This window comes from Trachurus trachurus (assembly GCF_905171665.1).
Source record: "Trachurus trachurus genome assembly, chromosome: 13".
Classification (NCBI taxonomy): Eukaryota; Metazoa; Chordata; class Actinopteri; order Carangiformes; family Carangidae; genus Trachurus; species Trachurus trachurus.
In genome coordinates, this window is record NC_139892.1 from 16185057 (window position 1) to 16212973 (window position 27917).

The 27917-nt window shown below is 43.7% G+C and overlaps 1 protein-coding gene across 3 annotated transcripts in view; it reads left to right on the top strand.

Annotated features, from left to right (window-relative positions):
• Positions 1-540: 540 nt before the first annotated feature.
• Positions 541-27917, top strand: part of kcnab1a (potassium voltage-gated channel subfamily A regulatory beta subunit 1a) — a gene marked incomplete at both ends in the record, with an annotated part of 130670 nt that continues 103293 nt past the window's right edge. Inside the window, one exon of one of the 3 annotated variants that reach the window (XM_083984387.1) lies at positions 541-836. In XM_083984387.1, the coding sequence (XP_083840513.1) occupies positions 541-836 (296 nt within the window). Of the gene's footprint in view, positions 837-19549; positions 19825-27917 lie in introns of those variants that run through there. The other 2 variants (XM_083984389.1, XM_083984388.1) reach the window with 2 other exon arrangements.

The following is a 27917-nucleotide window of genomic DNA, read 5'->3' on the forward strand; positions in this document are numbered from 1 at the left end:
GGGAGTGGATGTGGCCACATTTATGCAGTTTGTGTTTATTGTTGTATGTATTTATATAATTTGTTACATATATTTCAGTACCTGGACGTATCTATTGTCTATCATGTATGCTGTGTGTGTGTGTGTTTGTGTATGTGATTGTGTTAGTGTGTATGCATTGTCGACACCCTGGCATGTTATGCTCCCTCCTTTTAGGCCAGGGCAGGCTGTGACGAGACAAGGAAACCAGGATCCTGTTTCAGGGCTGGATGAGGCTATAAGAGACCAGGGAGCACACTGAACAGACAGACAGAAAGAAAGACAGACAGGAAGAGGAGACAAAGGACTCAGAACAAACTGACAAATATGGTCAAAAACTCTGACAGTCAGACAAAACAAGCTTTCCTGTGACATGCATGACTCTCTGAAGCTGGACTGATTGGTTATCTTACATAAAAGAGGGACGAAGGACTTGGACACACTTGGACGCCCCGGAGCTCCTCCTCTTCACCTTGCTCTCTGAACTCTGCCCTTGAGGGGGAGGGGGCACCCTCTGGGGCCATGCTAGCCGCCCGGAGCAGCGGTGGAGGTGTTGGCGGGCCGCACCAGCCATCCCATGTGCACCGCAGGCAGTCGGTGGCCTCCCTCAGCGGGACCAAAGCCCACCGCAGCAACTCCCAGGATGCAAAGCGCAACTCCACCTCTGGGAAGCAGGGGGTTCAGCCGCGACACAGGGCGGCGCTGATCAGAGAGATGGAGACCACCTGGTACCTGAAAATGTTTGGACTGGGCAAAGAGGAGACAGTCGCGTGTAAGACTGGTATGCCCTACAGGTCAGTGGAGCACTGTGTGAATGTGTGTGTGTGTGTGTGCGTGCGTGCGTGCATGTGTGTGTGAGAGAGAAAGAGAGAGACAGAGTGCTAAAATAACCACCATGAGGACCAGGAGGCTGCACTTGACACAGTGCAAACAGATTGGAGGCCTAATGTGTTACACCGAGCTGCTTGTTGATGCACAAAATCATTTGACTTCATGGACAAACCCATTTCACATGTGCGCGCGCACACACACACACACACACACACACACACACACACACACACACACACACACACACACACACACACACACACACACACACACACACACATGCAGAAATATACACACTTTGTCCTTCTCTACACATCTACACACTTTGAACAGTGAATTGGTGTGTGTGTGTACAACGTGCAGTGAATACACATGATCTGTGCATTTACACTGACAGATTATTCAGGTATTTTTGGGCCGGACCATAACTGCTATTTGGTGACAAGTGGTTCCCCATCTCCCACGACACACACACACACGCACACACAGCCCCTATCATTTCATTTGTGAGCACTGTGTGTCACAGAAGTCACGCTGGTCATAACGACCTCCGGCTTTGAGTTGTGTCACCTGATCTGGCCGTAATGCTAATAGCCAGCATCTGCCTGGCCACATTAGACTGTGTTGACATCCTCTAACACCATGGTGACAAAACATATGGAGGCTGTTTTGATTCCGGTCTGTGTGATTGATGGACAGAAAGCACCAGTAACGTGGCTTCTCAGGATGTGACGTGCATCACTGTTTCCACTTTTAGGAAGTTATAGGCGACCATTAGTGCAGCAAGTGTCGTAATCAATTTTTTTCCCCCCATCTCTCCCTGTCTCCCTCTCCTCTTCTTGTTTCTCACACATGGATATTTTCAGTAGTGGTTTATCCCCCCTCCTCCCCCTCTCCATGTCTTCCCTCTCGTCGCTCTACTCTCCTTTCTTGTTGCTAAATGCCTAATCCATCTGTGTCCCATTCCAATCATTCAAGCCTAAAGCTCCACATTAGTCTGCAGTGCAGTCTTTTTCCTTCCCTCCTATCTCCTCTCCTCTCTTCTTCCCTCTCTCTTTATTCTTCAGCCTCCCTGTTGGCTTTGGCTCTGTTCACTTTCTAATTTAGAGAAACAAAGCAGAGCAGGAACCAGAGACGAGGGTGACAGGGAAGCAAGGACACAGCATGGTGACCAAATGCCTTCCAAATTATTATGGATCCATTTATGTGGTTGAGTGTTGCAGCACAGTACGGCATTATTCAAAAGGTTTCTATAATCCACATTTGTTTCATTGCTATTTGGTGAGAATTCACTGGCAGGAGGTTACAGACTCTATGAACTCACAGAAACAGCAAGATCATTTTGCCCAGAGCTTTCAAATTTGTCACAAACAGACTGAATGTGATTTTACTCTCCCTTCACCTTCACAAAGATGTCTGGCAGCTGCAAAGTGCTGAGTGATGATGATGATTAATTGGCTCTGTGCATGTGAGAATTCGTAACAGAATAGCCTACATGCAAATATTTGAGGGTTTGTTTTCCTGTCACCTGAGGGGACTCTATATAGTCTTAAAATATACAGTATGGGATTTAAGAAAAGAAATAGGCTACATAAAAAACATAAAAGTAGTAGGCCTAGCTAATATTGCATGAACCAAAAGTGCTCTCTGGATTGATTGGTCAATTGTGTATAAAATAAAGTAGGCTATAGACAAACATAGTGTGCTAAAGCTAATGAGACACAACAATTTAATGTGACAACCTACTAACATTCAACAGTAATTTTATATATGAAGCAATGGCGTACTGAGCAGAGAATGAGAGAATGAGATCAAACCTACCCAGAGAATTTCTAATATTGAGGAGAAGTGCCACTCTCGTCCTACTTCCGGGTTTTCGGAACACGTCTGTGTCCATGTGGGGGCGCTAGCAGGCGAGTGCTGAATGAATGGGAGTCAATGGGGATACACCCCTAAAAATCCACTTTTCTCTGGAAATAATTTTTTGTCAAGTAATTTGAATATTATTATCAAAAGGGGGAAGCAATAAAATGCACTTGGCTGAATATTGGATTTTTTAAGTTCACTTTTCTGTTCTAAAAAGCTGTTCAAAAAAACAAGATGACGTCACAGACAAGAGGTGCTGCTTTACGGTAATTTCTGAGTCACCTCAGAGCACGATGACAGCCCGTCCAGCCCATCTACAGAACCGCGGACCGTAACCAGAGAATTTCTAATATTGATAATAGACTGGCTCTGCCGTAACCATGTTATAACCCGTGTCTGAGAAAGGCTGTTATAACCTATAACATAACATAATAATATATATATTTTTAAAAACATTTAATGCAGGCGATCGGTTCATTGTAAAACATTTATTTATTTATGTAAATGTGGTGAACGTAGGAGGCTACAGAGCCCCCAGGCAGCACTGCTCTCTGTCCAATACACAAATGAAGCTTCACTTTTCATTCAAACAATAAACTAATGCTACTGCTACAATTGTTAGATTTCATCAACCAGCCGGTGGTAAACCTCTAAAAACCTACGGGTAAGTTAATTAACGACCGTTTTCTCCGCCGGGATCGACGACAGAGGTACGCCGACCGAGCACGTCAGCAGACCGGCTGCTGCCGCTGTGATGTCCCGGTCATTGCTCCACAGGTGCAGCTTCACTTCTCCGAAAACATCGGAGCAGACTTCTAAACAGCCGTCATTTGGATAAACTGACCGCATTGTTATGTTCTAATAACATGGTCACACTATGATACATGGGTTTGCTGTATGTTGCTAAATAGTGGTTACGGTCCCTTTAAGAGACTGTGTGATTATTATGGGATGCGACGTGACGTGTAATGCGCGCGCATTGTAAAACAAGGAAGTGTTGATCTACACATGAGACTGAAGTAAAGAAAGGCAGTGTATGTTCTGAAGCAACACGTGTGCGTGTCAGTCTTTCACACACAACATTTGGCGACGAGGATGGCTGGATTTAGCCTTCCCCCACCCGAAGTGTTTCTCGCGGTGCCCGGGGAACCCGCAGTGCCATGGACACGGTGGCTGACTGGTTTTAATGCCTATGTTGATGCGCTCGGATTCGCCGACGACGAGCTTCCCGACAAGCGAAAGACCGCTATCCTCGTCCACTGCCTCGGTACCGAGGGCCAGCGTGTTCTTGGAGCGCTCGGCTCGGCAACAACTTTCGAGGATACAGTCAAGCTGCTGACGGACCATTTCTCTGGGAAACAACGTGTCCTGATACGGCGGTACAGACTCAGGAAGCGCCACCAACGACCCGGCGAGTCCATACAGACTTTTGTAGCTGACCTACGTGAGCTGGCACGAGCCTGTGAGTATGGAGCATTGCATGACCAAATGATCAGAGACCAGCTGATAGAAGGCACGTCATGTGACAAGACACGGGAAAAACTGCTTATGGAACCTGATGATTTGACACTGACTGATGCAATCAAAATAGCGTTGCAAGTGGAATGTGCTTTAGAATGCTCTACTCTGCTGACCAGCCCTGCTCACCACACAGCGTTAGCACAACAGCTGCAGCGCGCAGAAACGTCACAGTTTTCCCCGTCCACTGATAGCGATGACAGCCTGCCTGTGCAACAAATGAATAGACAGCGCCCCACTGTGGGCTCCAGACGCAATTGCGGCAACTGTGGATCCAGTTCTCATGCTACAAGAGCATCACAGTGCCCTGCCCGTGGACAGGTTTGCAGAAACTGTTCTAAATTAAACCACTTTGCTAAAGTCTGTCGTTCAGCTCCAACCAATGCAGCACAGCAGCACAGGCTTCCCCAGTCCACTTCCGGATACACAGAAATTAGTAATATCCGTTCTACACGAGTATCATTCAAAACTTGCACAGTGCAGCTGGGGGAGGTAAGCGTGCCACTCATCCTGGACACTGCGGCTGCAGCGTCGCTCCTCAATTTGGCCACATACAGGAAATTCTTTTCCCGCATGCCACTGGGACCCCCATCCACAAGCTTGCGGGGATATGCAAATTCTGCCATTGAGATTGTGGGCACAATTGACCTGCCTGTCCGCTATGGTACAACGCACCTTCCCTCCTTCCCTTTTCATGTGGCACAGCGGGGAACCAACCTTCTTGGCCTCGATCTCTTCATTGCACTGGGCTTCTCTCTGATGGACAATAGTGGAAAAGCTATAATGCAGGTCTCCCCAACGATGCACCAGCAGTGGCCAGCGCTGTTCGACGGCCTGGGCCGCTTGACAGCATTCACTCATCGGCCCCTGGTTGACCCTGCCGTGACACCAGTTATGCAGCCCCTCAGGCGCCTGCCACTCACCTTCCGGGAGGGCGTCACTGCAGAGCTCACCTCCCTGCTAGAAGAGGGCATCATCGAGCCAATAAATGCAGCACCTTGGATCTCAAACCTGGTGGTCGCACAGAAAAAGTCAGGGGGCCTCCGGGTCTGTGTGGATCTGCGACAGGTCAACAAAGCTATCATTCCAGACAAATATCCTTTACCTACAGCTGAGGAGCTCACCTCTCTTTTCCATGGATCAACGGTCTTCACAAAGTTGGATTTACGCCAGGGCTACCTGCAAGTTCCCCTTCACCCGGCCAGCCGGGACCTGACAGCATTTGTGACACACGCTGGGGTGTTCAGGTACACACGCATGCCGTTTGGTCTTAGCTCTGCCCCCAGCTGCTTCCAAAAGGTCATGTCTACAATTCTCGCTGGGGTCCCGGGGACAGCAGTTTACCTGGACGACATTGTGGTGCATGGGCCAGACCAAGCCACCCACGATGCACGCTTACACAGAGTGTTTGTGGCCCTCACCAAACATCACCTGACACTGAACGGGGAGAAATGTCTCTTCTCAGTACCGACTGTGGACTTTATTGGATTCCGCCTCTCAGCTGATGGCATTGCACCTCTCTCCTCCAACGTTGACGCAATACAACGCATCCCTGAACCAACCTCCATCACACAGGTTGCATCGTTCCTAGGAATGACGGCTTATTATTTGCGTTTCCTGCCCAACTACTCACAAACGACAGCACCCCTCCGCCAGCTCCTGAAGAAGGAGGAGCCGTGGGCTTGGTCACCACAGTGCTCTGAGTCATTTTCCATGCTGAAAAAACAATTAACCTCACCTCCTGTCCTCGCCCATTTCAGCCTCTCAAGCCCAACCTTCATCACCTGCGACGCCTCCACTGCTGCGGTTGGAGCTGTCCTGTCGCAGCTTCATGACGGCACGGAGAGGCCAATCGCCTTCGCATCTCGGGCCCTGACACCCACTGAGCAGCGGTACTCCGTGGGTGAACGTGAAGCATTGGCCTGTGTGTGGGCGTGCGAGAGGTGGCACATGTATGTCTATGGCCGTCATTTCACCATCAGGACGGACCACCAGGCCCTCACAACAGTGCTCTCCACGTCAGGTTCGGGACACAAGCCTCTCCGACTCCATCGCTGGGCGGAACGCCTCCGCCAGTACCACTATGACCTCATCTTCACGCCGGGCAGGGAAAACGTGGTGGCAGATCTCCTTTCTCGCTCCATCGCAGCCCCAAACCCTTCTGTACCACCACACGATGAAGAACCGGCTCTCATCCAAGCGCTCTATGCACCATTGCAGCCAGTAGTCACACTGGAGGAACTGAACACTGAATCAGGAAGAGACCCGATACTATCCAAGCTGTGCACCTACATCAGAAACGGCTGGCCGTCCCACATCCCGGAAGAGTTGAAACCGTTTGCTCGGGTGAAAGATGAGCTCTCCTGCTGGGCAGACATGTGTGTCTCGAGGGGGCTCTGCACCGTCGTCCCAAACACTTTGCGTGCACGTGTCCTGTCAATGGCACATGAGGGTCACCTGGGAATCGTGAAACTCAAGCAGCGGTGCCGTGAGTTGGTGTGGTGGCCAGCCATCGACCGCGATATTGAACATCTGGTCCAGGACTGCTCAGCGTGCCTCCTCAGTGGGAAAATCGGACCCCCTTCAACCCCTCCCCTGCAACCGCTCCCCTGGCCTTCACGTCCCTGGGAACATGTACAGCTGGACATCTGTGGGGAAATCCATGGCCGTGGTGTTCCCCACCACCAGCGCTTCCTGGTGGTCGTTTATGACCTCCACTCTAAGTGGCCGGAGGTTGTGCCAGTGGGGACGGTGACGTCGCACGTCATGGTTCGGATACTGGATGGCCTCTTTGCCCGCTGGGGCGTGCCTCGGGCCATAACAACAGATAATGGCCCGCAGATGACATCTGCGGAGTTCTCTGACTTTCTTGCCAGCAGGGGTGTCAAGCACATCCGAACCGCTTTTTACCACCCACAGGCCAACGGTGGAGTAGAGCGTTTTAATGCAACACTGAAGAACGGGATTCGTGCACACCTGGCCCAGGGCTGTGCATTCGAGGAGGCACTCAACCAGACCTTGCTGCACTACAGAGCAAGCCATCACTCCACCACGCTTGTGTCACCAGCGTTTCTGATGCTCGGACGAGAATTGGGACTGCCATTACACAGGCTCCGAGCACCAAATTGTGACTTTCCCATGCCCTCCCTGGCCCGAATCCGAGAGACTGTTGCTGCACGGCAGCAGGAGACGAGGGAAAGGGTGGACAAGAAGTGCAGGGCGAGGCCACCGTCCCTTCAGGTCTCAGACTGGGTCAGGGCTCGACGGCCGCAACGACACAACAAGTTGGCCTCGTTCTGGTCCCAACCCAGACAGATCAGTCGCCTTCTTGGGCCCGCCACATTTCTGCTCGACGACGGATCACGGTGGCATGCTAGTAGGCTGAGGAAAGTCCCAGCACCCCTCTCTGAGCACTTGGCCACGGCACGAGCCCAGTCACCATTCCCCTACAACATGGCCACTGATCCGGGCCCACCCCCGGCCCCGGTTGCACCCCCCGCCCCTGTCCCACCCCCCGCAGCACCACGCCAGGAGGTTGTGGTGCCGGACCCGAGGCCGGTGCGGGCCAGGGCTCGGCCTGTTGCCTTGCAGGACTATGTCACGAATTACCATGCTTAGTCTAGCGGTTGTCTTCACTGATTCTTGCCTAGTACATTTTGATATCTTGATTAGATGTTCAGTTTTCTTGACGAATGTTTGGGTTGGTTGTTAGTTGGGGTGGTATGCTGTTTGCTTTTTCGTGGGGGGAGGAAAATGTTATGTTCTAATAACATGGTCACACTATGATACATGGGTTTGCTGTATGTTGCTAAATAGTGGTTACGGTCCCTTTAAGAGACTGTGTGATTATTATGGGATGCGACGTGACGTGTAATGCGCGCGCATTGTAAAACAAGGAAGTGTTGATCTACACATGAGACTGAAGTAAAGAAAGGCAGTGTATGTTCTGAAGCAACACGTGTGCGTGTCAGTCTTTCACACACAACACGCATATTGGGAGACTAAACAGTTACTTTCTCGCTTGAAAAAATATTAAAAGTTAATAAAAGTGCATAATAACAGCGGTACAGAAAGAAATAAAACAGCTTTTCGCCCGTTTTACAGCTACTGTGTCATCAGGTGGGATCTCTGGTCGTAAGTCCGTCACTGACCAATCAGCATGCATTAGCAGAATGCTAGCGTTTTATGGGCAACAACAGCCCAACCTGTAGGAAATCGAAAGGACAAAACTTCTCAACAATTTCACTTTTAACCTATAATCCATATTGATCTTGCAGAAACTACAACAATATTTGCGATTTTTTGACTATTACCAGGTGAAAGGGACAAATTTAGCCTTCTAGCTCCATAGGGCCCCATTCATTCTGCACTCGCCCGCGAGCACTCCTAGTGGAATTCTGGCGGAACTGCAACCAAGTTCAATACAATGGGGCTAATGGAGAGTGGCAAGGCTAGAAATTCTCTGGTATCACAGTGTGCGTGTTGGCGCGTAGGCTGCGCACGCAGTGACACACCTGTGCAATCAGAGCTCAGGTGTGAGCGAACTGACAGGGTTCCCTCTACCAAAGGAACGACCTACCATTAACTATCGCCCGTAAAAAAACAAAAACATATAGGCCAAAGTTTTTTTGTTTTGTTTTTATCGGCTTCTCCTTATAATTTCCTGGATAAGTGGATAACGTAAGTCCAGGCCTGGATGTCTTCTCCTGAGCCAACACTGGTCTGACTTACCAGGGTGGAGGATCCGCTAAAAGACTCCCCAGCTCATCTCGGAAGTCGGAACTGGATTTTATGTAAGTGACTTCATGACTAGCCTACACATTGTTACACGTGTTTTGTCATTGGTGGTCAGCTAGCTACTGAAGGCCTGACTATGCGGGGCTAATGTTGCGCCTGCGGCGCTAGCACTGCTGCTAACGGTCGTGGCTGTGTTTTTTTTGTTGGCTTTTGTGTACACGATGTAATTTTATGCACGTCTGTGTTTAGTGGCTGCTTTTGAGACACCTTTGCTGATCATGGGCGTGAATTTCGTGGAAGTGGAGGCGGAGGGGGGTTGTTGTTGCAGCTTGGGGCGGGGCCCCGGAAGTGAGGCCTGTTCAGGGTTTGTTTTGGTCTGAGATGCTGCACCTTGTAGCTAGTGGTAATTATGTGAATCAATGCAATGAATCAAGGACAATTCTTCATACAGTAGCCTACTGTTTCAATTCAGACTTATTCGTGGGATATTTGGGATCCTGAGGGTCATTTTTTTTTTAAACCGTTTCTCAGTTGGGCTCTGACCCAGGCCACTTCACCAGGAAGTATGAAGTCATTAAAGCAGATATCAGCTTCACGGCCGTTTCGGCTAATGCTGCGTTCAAGGCAGGCTTTTGAAACCGTAAGTTACAGCTTCAAGTCACAACTACGACTTGGTAGCGTTCCAGGTAACCCGTAGCTCGTGTTTTTACCATCCTGTTGTCTGTGAAAGTTCCCTATAACGGCCACTCGTAACTTCCGACCCGTGAACTCGTACCAGATCGAACTGGTATGACTTCACAGGAAGGAAAAACACAAAGTACGAGTTTCTTTGAACGCACCATGAGTTAGCAGCCCCCGCCCTTGTCAGGCATCAATTGGTCCTCGTGCTACGTCACCACATTCACGCGCATCCCTTGGCTGCACACACAGCCCTTCATGCCGTTCTCTCTCCTCATTGGATAACACTTGTATCCCACAAGGAAAATTTTCTCCTCGGGTTACAGCAGAGCAGAGTGACGGAGAGACTCGTGTTTAGGCTGAAATACTTCATGTAAGTGATTGCTGACGGAAAATAGGACTATTTAGGACTTATATTAACAAAAACATTCCACTGATATCTGCTTTAAGTAGTAAAAGTACTTTGATGTGGGTCATTATCCTATTCTAGGTGCTTCACCCTGACTTTATTCTGTAACATACCCTACATATATACCATGGTGATGGTAATAGTTTTTCCCCCACCACATTTCACTGTTGGGATGATGTTTTCACATTGGTATGCAGGTTCTTGATGCCATGCATAGTGCTGAGGGGTCCTCTGAAACAATTTGACCTTATTTCATCACTCCATAAACCATTCGTTCACCAGTGATTCATTGTTGAAGGCTTTAGCTTCTTTTTCCTGCCCTCACTGGTCACTACCTATTTGGAGGCATTTTAGCTTGGCACCCACTTTCACAGAAACTGAGGCCTTGTCCACACGAGCCCGGGTATTTTTGAAACCGTGAACATATGTTCCCGGTTGTATGTCCTGTCCACACGCAACCGCGCTTTTGGAACCCTGAAACCGTTGTTTTTTGAAACCGGAGTCCAGGGTGGGGTTTTCGGCCGGGGTTGGTTTCACCGGGTGCGTGTGGACACTGCAACCGTGATTGATTTTCTCGTTTACGTCATAGCTGCACACGTGCTGATGTAAACACTGCCAGCTGCAGAGGTTGTTTGCAGCGGTTTGCAGGAGTTGACGTGAGCTCGCAAAAATGGAGGTGACAAAGTGGATTTTTATCACTTTTTATTTTTTTATTTTATTTTTTACATCATCTAAATGCTATTTGTATAGTTTTTCGATGAGAAAAATATAACGAAACGGTCGTCAGGGCGATCCTCTTGTCAGCTCCAAACTCACCCTCAATCACAGACCACAGCTGGTTTTCCACACAGCATCATTTACAGTAACAAGTGACGCTACAGATCAGCGGGGGCCGCTGCCGGTGTGTTTTTAAAATTACAGAACTACTACAGTAGCGCCGCAGTTTCTTATTCCCCACCTTGTTTGATTGAGAGTTTTTCGGTGGCTCAGCAGCCAGGTGACGCACACAGCACAACAACACAGCGCACAACAACACACAGCACAAGAGTCAAGACACAGCGCAGCAACAGCGCAGGCTGCTGCAGCAGTGCACGTCAAAGGGACACCGCCGAAAATAAAATAAATAGGCTACACGTAGTTTTGCGCATGTTTTCATCCATAAAATGACCAAAAATGAACACTATAAGCGGATTTCTTGATAACGAATTATTTAAACAGCATTTGTATAGGAATGATTCCGTCCCAAGCCTTTTGATCCAAGCGGTTTCCACTGTATTTTGATTGGTTATTTTTCTAAACAGCTTGTATGCCTATGAACTTGCAGAAATGATTTTTTTTAACCCTTTCAGTTTTATATCAACATTTCCTGATAAAAAATATTTATAGATTTTAATTTTTTGAACTTCTGACCCCAGTTTGCATTTGTTGATGTTGGGCAGATCCCTCCAGCCCTCCCTGTGACTGTTTGTCACATCATGTAAAGTTACAAAAGGTTGAATGCACTTGTTGGATTGTGCAGCCTGCTTACCGGTATATTAGTCACAAAATCCTTCTTTTAATCATGTCCTCCTTATATGATGCATACTTCTTAATGGGCAGAAAAGCAATATGGTGTGTTGAAGAGATCTCCTGTGTCAAAACACACATCAACTATGTGTGGTTGTTATTTCAGTTGTGGGTTTTAAATGTTACATTAGTGTTGGCTTAGTGGTGGTGGCAGCACATTTCTCATGCTCTTTATTTGCAGGCTCATAAAGATACGATGAAAGCCTCTCATAGCTTGACAAACAGACTGACAGGTGCCTCTGGAGTGTGTGTGTTTGTGTGTGTGTGTAATGTACGAGTGTGTTTAATAGACATGTTTCCGAAGCGGTGAGCTCAATACATCGCCAATAAAAAATACTACACTGTGTGAATCACTGTGAGATTAGCACGACCTTCACACACTAAGCATACATATACTGACACATAAACACACACACACAGACAAAAGACACATTGTTTTATCCATTCCCCTAGGAGGATCAATATTGATCATTGCTGTACAATCATTGGGACTCTCTGACTGTAATGCAAACTGATTGAAAGAACAACAAATCATTGACTCTAACCTAAAAAAGACGTGGGCATGAGATGAACCCCTCCAAAAAGCCCCCTTCTTGCCAGTCAGCCAACTTATGCACCGAACACAGCACACATGCACTCAGTCTGCCAGCTCTCTCCTCTCTTAGCCCCTGATGTGGATGCCAAACAGCATGCGATGGCTGGATATTCTCTCATTTGAATCGGAACAATTGCTGCGATTTTTAGCTCTCCAGTGATTCTGCATAAAAACTGGGGCAATATATCCATACAAATCCTTGGCTTTATAACTGAGCTATAAATACTTTTTTCTCGCCTTGAAATATATTTCCTCCAAATTAATGTAATCTCATGCTTTTCATAGGTACAGAATATTTTAAATATATTTTGTTTTTTTATCTAATTTTATTTTGTGCAAATGTAATGAAAATCTATATGTGCTCCGACTGAAATTCAACAAAAATGGTCTATGTTTTGCACATGTTTACTATATATTTGTGTTGACTTGACATTACAGTGGTCAGATTTATATTATTATCTGGCCTGCATGGGGATAAATTGTGGAGATTAGTAAAAATTATTTAATACATTTTTTTTAGTTTTTAGTTTGTTATCTTTACACATTGGCTTTTGTTTTTATATGCATTTTACATGTATCTTGCTTTTATCCTGAAGCACATTGAGTTTATGCTTGTCATATGAAATGTGCTATAGGTATAAATAACATTGACATTGACATTGACAGTGTATAACAAGAAAATTAATTGATAGAGCATCAATCTGAGCCCAGGTAATCTGTCATTGAATGTGGATGATCAAGGACCTAGTCAGCAAAAAGATGCATCATTTCCTGTAATGAGCACATAAACATTGTTTGTGCTGACCATGACAACGTGCATCAATAGCACCCTCAGTCCTCAAAACTGCCAACAAGCCAGAATTCAGATGTGGATTATTTCTGCCAGACAAGGATCTAATTAGGTCTTTAATATATTATATGCGATCAAAAATTGCTTAATTAACAATCCTGTCATTCTTCTTCCTCCTATAACTGTAAGCTGATGCTGGCTCTATAGTGAAACTTGATTGTTTCAACTGATAATGACACCTAGCAGGGACAAAGTTATGGCAACATGATACTACTGCGTGGGGAACAAAACCCCATGTACAGTTATAGCTTGATGGATGAAGCATTGGGATGCTGTGCAGATTAGCGGTTTAAACTGTCTCAGCAGGACTGAAAGGTCTGAGCAGGCCTGTTGACTCAGACTGCAGCCACCCCCTTTTTACACTTGCTGAAAGTATCAAAATGCAGTTTATTCTCCTCTTATGTCTTTTAGTGGGGTCGGATGCATGTTTAATTTTTCTCAGTCATTTCAAATTGGTGTTAAAGTTTGGTTTTCACTTCTAAGTTGAAGTTTAGGGTCTATAGAACAATTTGAGTCCGAGGGCCCTAGTTTCGTTGACCGAGCGAAGTCTAAGTGCAGCGCAGCTTCGCCACGCCAACGGGGCTGGACCAGGTCCATTTCGCAAGATTCGTGGGCCGCGCAGTCAGACTTAGACCAGCGTAAACCCTCCCCTCGTCCCTCCCACCGGCGCAAACGGCGAAGAGGGAGGAGAGAGGGCGGGAGGGAGGCAAGAGGAGGAGAGAAAGGCGTGGAGTGGGTTTGACACAGCCGAGTCAGATCTTCACCAATCAAATGAGCTCCTCTCCTCACCTTTAACTGCGCGGAGGGCGATGCGCGCTGCAAGTTTGTCATTTTATACTTGGACTGGACGGAGGAGACAGCGACGCCAGAGGCCGAACCTCTCCCCGGAGGAAACAGCTGTTTCCCCGGAGGTCCGAGCTCAGAGTGACCAATAATGAGTTTACTAATAATAATACAAATATCCTTAATCAGGTTTGATCTGATACACTGAGAACCCCTGCCCAATGAAAGAAACAACAACTAATAAACTAATAAAGAAACTCACATTTATTCAAACCCTGTAAGCAAGATGAGAGGTATAATACAACATAAACAAACACCATGCGTAACGGATAAAATCAGCGTAAAGGACGCTCTCTCTCTCTCTCTCTCTGTCCTCCTCTCTCTCTCTCTCTCTGTCCTCTCTCTCTCTCTCTCTCTCTCTGTCCGTCTCTTTTTTTCTCTTTTTTTTCTGTGATAGAGATGCTGAGTATACGGCTATATACTGACTATCTGATACCGAGGCTGTGGTGGACTAAGAGAGATGAAGATTTGTGTTTTGTTTTTCATTACTGTACGGCTGCCTGATGCGCTAATGAATTAATAAGTAAATAAATAAATAAAGCGATCATCACAAGGGCAGAGTGGTATCTCAACACGGCAGCGACATGCAGTCATCCACCCTCAGTCCTGCTTGGGACATCCACAGCTGCTTTTCAGTGCCAGTTCGTCCCTGCTGTGTTAATTCAGGTGGAGTTTCCATTACGCGTGCCACAGCCTTTGATCTCTGCTTTGATCTGACGTCAGATGTGACGGGACAATCTATATAGATATAAATTCACGTGTTGATTCCATTAGTTGCATTAAATAGTGGTTATTGTGGATATTTATTGCATTGAAATGTGTCTGGAACTGTGGAGATCTGCCTGTGAGGTCTTGGTGACGTGTGTGCACTGCAGGTCAGTCAGCCAAACTTCCACTGCACCTGCTGCGCTTCGCCCTGCGCTGAGACTAGACCTGGTTGGAGGTGGCGAGCTTTCAGCGCAACCTCGGCGAGACATTTTCGCACAAAACTTCCACTGCACCAAGCTGAATCTGTGACGCCTCCCCCTGCTGCGCGGCCACGCCTATCTCAGCGCAGCGCGATCTACAAATCTCCCAATCTGACTTTGAGCTCGGCTGCGCTGGTCGAAACTTGCATTAGACCGGCTGCGCTACCTTGCGCCACCTGCGCTGCGCCAGCAAACTAGGGCCCCGAGTGTCAAACACACAGATAAAAAATGCCCTCTAGGGGGCGCCGCAAAATATGTAAACTGCTACAACTTTTGATTAGATTAACCAAATTTAACATATGAGGTATGTATGGATTCAGAATTAAAAGGAGTAGCACTTTTAGCCCAATCAATCAATCAATCAATCAATCAATCAATCAATCAATCCATCAATCCATCAATCCATCCATCCATCCATCCATCCATCCATCCATCCATCCATCCATCCATCCATCCATCCATCCATCAGGTCACAATCCAGCGTTCCAACGTGTCCGGGTTCTCTGTGAGGCCAATTATGCCACCCACTCCTTTCACCCTTTTGTTGGCTTGCTCGTGTGCTTCGCCAATTGGCATAGCTGAAAAATGCCGATTGCTGCGAGTTACTGTCCAGTGTCCCTTTTCAAACTCTGCCTGGATACTATCTGGGAGACATTCCATGTCCTTTATAAAGACTAGAAGCCACCGGGCATAGATATGATGGTCGAGAGCAAAGACCAGAGGAACAAGCTTCTGCAGGGTGACCATGAGTTCGATCTTGATCATGAGTTTGAAAAGGGACATTGGACGGTAACTCACAGCAATCAGTGTTTTTCAGCTATGCCAATTGGCGAAGCACACGAGCAAGCCAACAAGGGTGAAAGGAGTGGGTGGCATAATTGGCCTCACAGAGAACCCGGACATGTTGGAATGCTGGATTGTGACTTGATTGATTGATTGATTGATTGATTGATTGATTGATTGATTGATTGATTGAAAAAAGTTACTCCTGATCCTCAATCCATACATATAAAGAGTATGGCTGTTACTACATTTTGCGGCACCCCCTAGGGCATAGAATAGAAGAGTGATGAGCATTTCAAATTCAGTTTAATCACCACACAGTCTTGACTTAATGAAATAACAATAAGTAAAATTCCATAGCAACTGTGAGGATATTTTCAGACTTTATCTTTAAAAAAATGCATAATTTGTGTCCATTTAATATTTTGGGCTAAAAGTGTATTTATTTTTAATCGGTCACCAAATGCTTAGCATACCAGTTTCTCCTTTTAATTCTGAATCCATACATACCTCATATGTTAAATTTGGTTAATCTAATCAAAAGTTGTAGCAGTTTACATATTTTGCGGCGCCCCCTAGAGGGCATTTTTTCAAACTTTAACACCAATTTGAAATGACTGAGCCTAAAACGACCCCACTATTTTAAAAACCTCTTCAATGATTAAAAAGACAATGATGAAAAAAAGAGATGCTTCAGGACAGCTGTAACATCGATTATGCAACGCAGCACTTGATGTATCATCCATGTGTTTCATGCAGTCAGTGTGATACAATATTATCAACCTCTTACTCTTCAGCATTAAGCTCAATTTTCAATGATAATAACAATGGGGTTTAGTGGAGAATGTAGGCCAACACACTGGTGTTAAATAGGAGCAGGACAGTCCCTGAGGGCCTGAGACTGATCACTGGCATAATTATTACAGCCATAGAGACAGATGACATAGAAACAGATTTCTCATTCGAGCAAACAACATACTGTGTTATTATACACATCAGATAACAAATGAGAAGCGAGAGCTGTTCCAATGTAGATGCTTGAGTCATCGGATTTTTAAAAAATTAATTCACAAAACTTGAATGGAGCACTGCAGCATGGTGGTGTATGACGCTGCTCTACTTGTTCTGGCTCTATCATGCTGTGCACACTGGGTAATTATCAGACATATGCAATCATTATGTAGGGAGTCACTCACTGGAGGGAGTACATGATGTGGGGGTGGTGGGGGCAAAATGAAAAGAGACAGAATAAGACGGCTAATTAGTCTCAGGGAACAGGGAAAAGAGCTGATGGGAGAGCGTTTGGATAAAAAGCAGGTTAAATACTGACAGTTATTGGAAGATGAAGTGTCAGAAGATAAACAGAAAGAACCATTATGAAGTCAAATTTATATCTGGTCCCTACTTTTCTTTCTACCACTGCCACATCAAGATGCCCTAAACTGTCCTCACCTTGGCCTCTCCCCCACTTCAGCCTCTCTCCCTCTTTTGGTGGTATTGTTACCAGTGACTCACCTGCTCACATGCTGAGTGGATCATAGGTAGCTGTTCTCAACATAACAGCCCAAACAGGAGTAAAATATAACAGGCAGAACAGGAGAAACATAAAATAGAAGTTAGAATTTAAAAAAAAGGAAAATGATAGCATCAATTCTTGGTTTTGCTGGTATCAATGATTTCTGAATATGCGTTAAATGTGTGTACATGCACTATATAGGCTCCATGGATTGTGTGCCCAGTGTCTATAAATACACTGTAAACACACTCTGGCATTGCATAAGCTCAGCTGACTTTCCTTCAGGCTGGATCAGTTTTTCCACCCATCCTGCTGGACAATGGACACAGCTGCCCCCTGCCAACCTCCCCACCTAGTTCTACATGTCTGGGTGTGTGTGCATGTGCACAGTTGTCAGTGCAGTTACTGTATTTTCAGTGTAGTGTACTATACACTGTATAGAATATATTTTTATTTTTTATTTTTATTGAAGTGCAGGGAAACTTTAATTTTTTTGAACTTCTGACCCCAGATGTTAGTGGGCAGATCCCTGCCCTCCCTGTGACTGTTTGTCACATCATGTAAAGTTACAAAAGGTTAAATTTTATACATTTTCAAAAGAAAAAACATATTTCTAAAGGAATCCAACTTTGAGGACTCACCAGAATCAATCAGATCTATACACAGTTTTGGATGGACCCAAAGTTTAAGAAACAAAGGACATCCATGCAGTTGATACTTGATGATGTTGATACGTGCTCTGATAAGAGAGAAAGAGCCAGAGTTAAAATTAGGATGGTTTTATATTACAATATACACAGCACATGCACACATGTTGCAGATGTAATTAAGTGCATTAACATTTCCAGTTTCAGTGTGGGCAGATCACCAGGGATGTGTTTGTGTGTGTCTGTGTGTGTGCATGTGTGAGTGCGGGAGAGTGACAACATGTCTTGACGAAAATTTCCTGATATGGGAGAATGGCATTCCTCCTGATTCCCACAATCCACTGGAGGACCAGACGTGATGTCATTGAACACTCCCATGAGGGGGCCAGAGGTGAGAGATTATATACAGTGTGTATGTGTGCGTGCGCGTGTGTTTGTGTGCGTGTGGTGAGAGAGACGGAGTAAAAAAGAGAAAGACAGAAAGAAAAGCAAGTATGAAAACAGACCAGAGAAGGAGGCTTCCCTGTTTAATTTTGTGGTTCACTTCATTACAAAAACACTGCCCTCAGACTGTGTGCAATTGTGCATAACACGCTGCTGGCTATGTGTGCATGAGTCTGTGAGAGTGTGTGTGTGTGTTTTTAGGTGTTTGTTCTGGGCTCTGAGTGCACACAGTTTAGAGGAGAGAGGAAGAGCAAGTGGTAAGACATGCAAGAAGAAGAGGAAGATTCAATTTTTATTTTATAAGGGGTGGGTTTTGGTAGGAGGGTTACCAGTAAGTCAAGTACGCACAACAACACACAAAATGTACACATCCGTATGTATGTCTGAGCCAGACGGCAGAAAATACGGAGAGTGAGGAAAAAAATTGGAAAAGTGTAAGATGAAAATGCTGGAAAAAGGGGCATGAGACAAAATCGAGGGTTAGTGAAAGGGCTCAGGACACAGGGAATACTCGGAGACAAAGGAAAGATGATTGGGAAAGTGAGAGTGGGAGAAAGGATAAGAGGAAGTTGGAGAGAAAAGGGGTATAAGGATGGAGAGAGAGAAAGAGAGAAAGGCAGACAGAGAGAGAGAGAGGGAGAGGGCGGGCGGGAAAAAAATGTCCCAGATTCCCATGCCATTTAATAGGGAGCAAAACCAAACTGAGCTTATAATGTAGACTGGCTGAGCAGGGGGCAAAGTGACAGCATGATGGTGTGTGTTGTGTGAGATAGAGAGCAGAGGAGAGAAGGGAAAAGAGAGAGAGAGAGTGTTATCTGTGTGAGTATCTCTCTCTCTTGCTCTCTCTCTTTATCTGCATGTGTGTGTGTGTACAGGGAACATATGTGGCACAGCCTATGCTGGAAGTACATGTAAGGAAAAAGCCTGTTTTCCCTGTGTTGGACGTGCAGCCTGCAGACAGTTTAATATGGACCTTTGAATACTGTTTTTCTCTTTTCACATTCTGTTTTTCCAACTTGGATTTTCCTGCATTCCTGTTTTTTTTTAAATTTTTTTTATCAAGAGATACACTTTATGTGGAGCTTCATCCAGAGGAATACTTCACTTTTCTTTTTCCTCAGAGCTTTAGCCACACACTCATACGCAGAATCCTCCATGTAGCGCCGCGTGGGCGAGGGGCCTACCTGGATTAGCCCGAGCGTGCGTACATGTTTGTGGGACAGACTCACAGAAGAAGGGAGAGATTGAAAGAGAGAATAAAGTGAGGACGTATCCAGAAGATGTACCTGTACAAAGCAACATGCCCGGAGATTCCCAACCCGAAGCAGAAGGGATCTAGAGGTCAGGGTGGCGTTCAGGCTCAAGGCCCCGGCCAGGGGAGACTTTCCAGTCAGACATCCTCGGGAACGGGGCATCGGTCTTTCGCTCCTGTCATGCTGTGGACGGGGAACAAACCCAACAGTGTGGTGGAGCTCAAACAGTTGGAGGAGTTTCTGAACTTCCACTCGCTGTCCCTGCACGACACAGTGAAGAGTCAGACAGGCATGGTCTACAGGTAACCTCACCTGTGTGTGTGTGCGTGATGTCTTTGTGAGATGTGTTATAGTACCTCCTTAAAGACCGAGGCTCACGCCCTCAGCCCAACTGGTTGTCATGACAACCTCTAATGGCATCACCGTTGAGGAACGGGGATGGTTGTTGTTGTCATGGTGTGTGTAATGTTGGCTTGTCCTCCCTTGTTGATGCACTTATTTCTGTGATTTTGTTTGCTACTGGTTAGTGGTGTGTCGCTGGGGTTTGTGGAGAGTTCTGCGATTTTGTAGTTTTTTTGGCTGCCGTTTGTGCATGATGTCATGTTTGTGTACAGGTTTTCCTTGAACCATTAGAGATACACACAAAATGGACATCTGGTGTGTAGCAAAAGTCTTGAAATTAAAGTCTCAAGATATTAATAGAATAGAATAGAAAGACTTTATTGTCCACTGTAGTGGAAATTTGTCTGTTAAGAGTAGAAAACCAGCACATTTGCCCCTTCCATTGTCCCTTTAAACTTTGATCAACCTTGTTTTGCCCACTGCATCTATTGATCACCATATGAAACACTGACTGACTGATTGATCAGTCTTTGGTGGCCTGCATTCATGTCAGCGTGTTGTGAGTATTTACAATAACTCTCTGATCTGACCTGCTGCTGTCAACAAATTCAGTATGAAAATAATCACAAACAGAAAAATTAAGTTTTACAGTCATTTTATAATCTGTCAGTTTATATGTTCGGCCATTTGCTGATGCAGGCAATGCACACAAATTGTTGAATGTCAACAGATTGCATGAGGCCTAAAACTCTTTTTGAAATAGTTTTTGAGCATGGAAACTGCAGCCTTATTTGCAATGGTTCAAACGTTGTAGTGTGAATATACTTCTGCTCATGCTATGACTCATATCTGCCCAACCTCACTATAATCTGTCCAGTGATAGAAGATCTTGATCAAAATAGCCACCGACAAATGCGTTGTATGGAAAATACAGATCTAATCATCCTCTAAATGGCCCATGTTATATGTTAAACGTTTTTTGTAATTACCCACTTCTTAAGAGCGTTCCTGCAGGCGCTGGTAAAGACCCTCTGCTGTCATGCCTTTGTTGTTTTCCTTCTAGTTTGTCATCTGTGACTAAGCATCATGTTGGTGAGCAGTTTGTGTGTGTGACTGGAACATTGTGGATCACTGCTCAGCCCTCAGGCCAGACAGCAGCATGAAGCTGCTTCGCCCTGCTCACTGCGTTGTTGCCTCCAGTGAAGAAGAAAGGAGAAGAGGGATCTTGAAGAGAGCGTTTCATTCTCTGATAAGTTTCTGTGGTTGGCTGGAGTCTGGTCTTTTACTTAAACCTTTTTGAAAATTGCTTATAAACATGAATTCTCTTTTTACAGTCACTTGGTTCACCTACATATTCACAGTTGTCCTCTGCAAACATTGGTAGACACTTACACCACTTGCACCACACACACATACATAATTGCATTATGTTGGTTGTTTGCATATGAGCCACGAGGGGAAAAACATTACAAATGAGGTCAAGACACATTTTTATCACAAGCAATTACATGTTTCAGTTAACCATGTGTGACAGAGAGCCCCCAATGTTGTTGAGGAATGTGGCTCCATGTGTGTTTTATATTTGGAGAGACTGCTGGCTTAGTGTTTCCGTGAACTGTATTTTTGGTCATTCGAAAAGCCCGTCCATTCCCCAGGCTCTCCCCTCGCTGATTCTACAGCTGCAAAGACCACGTAACAATCAAACCGTAAAAACAACACAACCTAAACTTAGAGATAACAGAATACAGTGGGATTTCTCCATCACCCCTCTGTGTCCACCAATGGGAGAGTGTCTGTTTGTGTGTGTTTGTGTAGATGTGTGATAGCAGCCTGTATCCCTGTTGGGTCAACCTGGGCATGGGAGCTCATATGGCCTTGTGCTGTTCGCATACCGCCTTGGGACCTTGGCATATGTGTATACATGGGCTTATGTGTGTGTGTCTTTGAAAGTTTATGGTTATTGCCATGGTAACTTAATAAAACAGCTGGCTGTCCACGTCCTTTTCCAGGTCACTGTGTATCAGTGGTCAAGATCTGTGATGGGCAGTCCATCCAAACACACTCACTCTAGCCCTGCTGAAATGTGGAATATAAAAAAAAACAGCCATGACTTTCAAAAAATAAAATAAAATCAACAGTAAAATATTAGTATGGAAAGTTTTAATTAACACATGAACACCCCAAAGCAAAAGATGCAAATCAGCGATGAGCCCTCTGCGTCCTTCGAACCAGTTTCCCCTTTAAAGGCCTTGTGGCTGTGTAGAGAGAGGTGAGTCACGACAGGATAAAGTCTGTGGAAACATTACCTAACTCCGCTTTTGACCCCTCCGAACAAAGAAATGTCTGCTTATGACATCCCATCATCGATGGTTATGACAGCTTCAGCAACGAGTGAGTTTTTCCTTTTCCTTTTGAATATTTCATAGGGGTCTGAAAAGGTGAAACTGCCCAGGAGTTCATAAGGAAAAGTGACAGATTGCAGAAGTCTAATACATAATCATCCCATAGCCATCGGCAAGGTGCTGATCCTCAGGTTGGGTTGGAGTTAGGACAGGGTGTCCCAAACTATATTTGTTGAAATAAATCCAAAGTCAGACCCAGTTTTTGCAGCCTCTAACCTCGGGTCTTCCTCTGCAAATACTGTACCATAGTTCCACCTAAAAAACTATTTATTTGCTTTGATGACATTTAGTCTTTACAAAGGCAGATACACAAATCTCACATGCATGTTTTCTGTTTTTTTTTTTTGTGTACGAAAAAATTCAAGAGGCACAGATGGGAAGAGGGAAAAGAAACAAACCACAAGCAGATATGCCCTCGCATGCCCTGCAGTTTATTATTCTTGAGTGTGCCAGTGCGAGAGGTGTGTGTATGTGTGTGTGTGTTTTCACATGTGAAGGAGCATCTGTGTGTATGTGTGTTTGTAAGACAGTAACTGCTGCTTCTTATGTGTGCATGTTCATTGTATCATTATTATGCTGTTTAACCATGCTGGCCGCAGAGACATTTTACTGCTGTTCACTTCAGAACATATGCATTCAACGTCTCCTCAGGGCTAATGTGGCGAATGTTAACGCTAATTATCTAGTCAGGGCCGGATACTGTCGCTATGTGACGATGCCAGCGAAGCATGTGAGAAGAGCAGAGGTCGTCCACTTCGTTCCAGAAAGGGTTTGGTTATAGAAAATGGCTTTAGAAACTGATTTTGACAGCCTGCCAGCACACACGTTGGTCCTGAACGCCTCATGTCTGAAAGTCCTTGCCTTAGTTGCTTTCTCAATCTAGTCCTTTATGGAAGAGGGTGTGGCTGTTGCAGTTTGCTGTCATTTATGAATCACATTTCAAGGTGAGGAAGTCCTCTTTATGCTTTGGCTGAAACACTTAATTTGCATCAGAATTCAACTCTGCTGTGGTTAAATAATACTTGTGGCAGGACAGGGAGGCAGTTTCCATTTTTCATTCAGTCAGAAACTAAGTGAATATTAATCTAAAACTATTTTACTTCTATTTAATCAACACTTTACTGTAAAAAAAAAAATCAAAATCTAGTACATCCCCTTTTAACCTAAATGTCAATACTGATGCAGCAGTTGATACTTCACATATTAGCCGTGTTTCCACTGCAGGAGTTCCTGGTAAAGGGAGGGGGTAGGAACTTCTACAGGAACCGTCCTCTCACTCGGCCCTCTCAGTGGTCGTGTTTCCACTGCAGAGTCGGACCCCGCGGCGACGTCATGAGTTTCGATCGCCGCTTAATTTTTTTTTTTTTTTTTTTTTTTTTTCTTTATTGACAAGCAAGTAGAGTACAATATCGTTTTTAGACAAAAAATAGATATGGAACAAGGTAAAAGTCAGGCGATACGGTAATAAACAAAACAACAATTAGAAGAGGAGAGAAACAAATAAAAAAAAAGAAAAAGAAAAAGGGTACATACATTGGTCACGCATAGAATACAGAGTACACAAAGATTATAATCATCAAAAATCCATAAAGTCATTAGAAATAATATTAAGATTAGACATTCATCAGGCTGTCGTAATACTGCAGAAATAGATCATTTTTTTTGTCATTTATAATTCTGAGAGACTTAAGAAGAAAGTTGAATTCAAGTAGAAACACCTTAAACTTCGGTTTAGTTTTGAGAAATCTGTGTTTGTGTATAAAGAATTTACAGGAGAGAATTAAGTAATTGGTAATGAATTCAACAGACTTGTTGTTATGAGAAAAATAACAAAGAACATCTCTCTTGGTGAACAGGTATGAGACACTAAGAAAGTTAGAAAAATGATTTCTCAGGTCAATCCAAAAATCATGCACAACACAACATTCGTAAAATACATGAGCGATAGATTCCTCTACATCACAGAAGACACATTTACTGTTCACATCCATAAACTTAGATAGGAATGCATTACAAGGGTAAATTTTGTGTAAGATTTTAAGATGTATTTCTTTGACCTTATTAGAGATGCAAAACTTATAAGGCAGTAACCATGCTTTTTTCCATTTAATGTCATAAATTAACTCATCCCAGAAGAATTTCCCTCTTGGAGAACACTTATTTTTAACATGGATGGCGTTACGTATGAATTTATTATTACATTTTTTATCCAGGAGAGGGCGACCATCAATAATTAGTTTAGGGTCAATTCTTCCATTTGTGCTGTATGAAAGGTGACATTTCATCAACTGTATGATACCAGAAGGAATCGCCTGACATACAAGACTAAATTCTTTAAATCTAATAGGAAATTCAAAGGTTCTAAGAAAATCATTATAAGAAAGGAGATTACCGTGTTTATCAAATAAGTCAATAATAAAAGATATGCCCTTTGTATGCCAGGAAGGAAGATAGATAGATTTGTTTTTTACTGTGATATCTTTGTTATTCCATAGGAGGGTTTTATGAGGGGAAAAGTTGTGAACATAAAGAAGTTTCCATGCTAAGAGAGCTTGTCTGTGAAAGTTAGACATTTTGAGAGGAAGTCTAGAAGGACAATAATTACATTTTAAGACATACTGTAAACCACCACATTTTTTAAAGATATTGCAAGGAATGAGATACCACAAGGAATCTTCACCATTAAGCAAGCATCTTCTCAACCAATTAATTTTGAAGGTGTTATTGATGTCAATGAAGTTGATAACTTCAAGACCCCCTTCAGACCTATTATTTGAGAGAACAGCTTTTTTTAATTTGTGCTGTTTATTACGCCAAATAAAGTTCAAAAAGATGTCATTAATATCTTTACAGGTGGAGTCTGAAGAGTACAAAGATAATGCTGGATATACAAAACGAGAGAGGCCTTCCGCTTTGGAAAGAAGAACTCTGCCAATGATAGAGAGATCTCTTTGAAGCCAGTTGTTAAGAATTCTCTTAGTTAAATTTAATCTAGGAAGAAAGTTGAGATTTTGGCGTGTAGTTTGGTTTTTGCAGATGTGAATACCTAAATATTTGACAGAGTCTCTAACAGGTATACCACAGATTACTTGGTCATTTGATTCATGAAGACAGAGGATTTCACATTTATTCAAGTTTAAGTGTAGACCAGAGGCTTGGGAAAAATATTCTATGGATTTAAGAGCAACGGGAATTTGATTTTTATCTTTTAGAAACAGAGTAGTATCATCTGCAAGCTGAGAGATTCTAATTTCCTTATTAAAAATGGAAATGCCTTGCATAAGAGTGTTATTCATAATGCTAATGGACATTAGTTCCACCACCAGAATAAAAAGAAAAGGAGAGATGGGGCATCCCTGTCGAACGCCTCTATGTATACAAAATCTTTTGGAGGTGTTATGATTAATAATAATAGAACTGTTAATGTCTTTGTACAACATTTTGATAGCAGAGATGAAATTAGATCCAAAGCCAAACATTTCCAGGGAGGCGAAAAGAAATTTGTGTTCTACAGTGTCAAAGGCTTTACAAAAATCTAGAAATAGAATAATGGCATCTGAGTCAATAGAGTCAGCATAATCAACCAGATCAAGAGCCAGTCTTATATTACTGCTTATATGACGACCCTTCATGAAGCCTGTCTGTGTTTCATTAATCAGGGGGTCCAAACATTTTTTAAGTCTATTTGCAAATATTAGGGCGAGTAATTTATATTCAGTAGTTAGTAAACTTATAGGACGCCAATTATCTATATACAGAGGGTCTTTTCCAGATTTAGGTATTAAGGAGATAACTCCCTGCTTCATAGTGGTCACCATTTCCTCTTTTCTGAGACATTCTTTAAATAGATTGAAGATAGGTTTTTCTAAAAGGTCCCAGAAGTGTAGATAGAATTCAACCGGTAGACCATCTATGCCTGGTGCTTTATTTTGTTTCATAGACTTAAGAGCATTATTTAATTCTGTAATTGTGAGCTCTGCATCACATAAGGATTTGAAATCATCTGTAACAACAGGAGCATGGTTACGCACTTGTTGTAGAAAGGTCTCACATTTGTCTTCCTGAAACTCGGATTTGTAAAGGTTTTCATAAAACGAAGAAATGAAGTCAGATATTTGAACAGGGTCTTTACACAAGGTATTATTAATATTTAGGATATATTATAATTTCTTTTTTCAAGAGCAAAAAAATAGCTACTGTTTTTTTCACCTTCCTCAATCCACTTAGCTCTGGATCTGATGAAAGAACCCTTGGCTAAATCAGTATATAATTTATCAAGTTCCAATTGAGTTGTTTTTAATTCCATTAATTCTTCATCAGAGTGATTATCTTTGTTTAAGAGACTATCAAGCTTAAGCATGAGGGTAGATTGCTTAAGAAGCCTGTTTTTTTTCAACTCCTTGCTACGTTTAATAGCAAGCCCTCTAACCTTGAACTTAAATAGTTCCCATTTGCTCCCATATGTTGATTCTGCATCTGAATTAAAACATTCAGACAAACATTCTGTGACAGAGGAATTGAAAGCTGAGTCATCTAAAAGTGAAGTGTTAAACTTCCAGTAACCGCGGCATCCATTAGATGAGTCAGAGGTTAATAACTTAAGAGATATCAATTTATGGTCGGTTAGAGGAGCGTGAAGATGACAAACATTTTTAACATATTGCAAGAGAGGGTGGGAGATAAGAAAAAAGTCTATTCTAGATCTAAGGGTCTTAGAGCCATTGCACCAAGTGAAATCCTGTATGTTGTCATTAAAGAAACGCCAAGCATCAACTACAGATAATTGATTACATAAAGAAGAAATTATACCATTTGTTTTAGAGCCCTGAGATATACGAGGGGGAAATCGGTCTATGAGGTTGTCAGGGGTCTCGTTAAAGTCACCTGCTAAAATAATTTGAGCATTTGTATACTTATTTTGTAACTCAAAAATCTTGCTAGTAAGATCAGAGAATAAGACCTTATTGGAGTTATGAGAATTATAACCGTATATATTACAAAGAAGAAAGCAGGCATTATCAATATTAACTATCAGTATCAACCATCTTCCTTCACTGGAAGTAACCGATTCAATAATGTCACCTCTAAACTTGTGAAGTAAAATCATAACACCAGCAGAGTGATTTGTGCCATGGTCAAAGTAAATAGAATTCCCCCATTGTGATTTCCAAAATTTGCAATCAGATTCACCAGAGTGGGTCTCTTGTAAAAAAATCAGATCTGCTTCAGAGTGTTTACAAAATAAAAAAAGTGCTTTTCGTTTTGTTAAGTCTCTTAGACCTCTTACATTTAAGGAGACAGTATTAAGTGAGTTGAACTCAAAATTTTGCATGACCTTGTAAAAGAAATAAACAGAAGAAAGGACAGACACAAAAAAAAAGATGAAAAATGTACTAGTACTAAGACTAGGAAGCTTAGTGATAGTAAGGAACCTGAGCTTAAGGAACTATGCTGTCCCCAAAAACATGGCAGCAGTGACCTTTAAGTAACCCGTTGAACTGATATCAAGCAAAAAGTCATCAGAGTGAAAGCTTTCTGTTGAAAAACACAGACCCGGTGAAGAACAGTGGGTCAGTTGAATATAAGAGCAGTGAATGAGTATTGTGTAAGTCTTTTCATTCAGAAACAAGTCAATTGAGGTTATAGGAAAA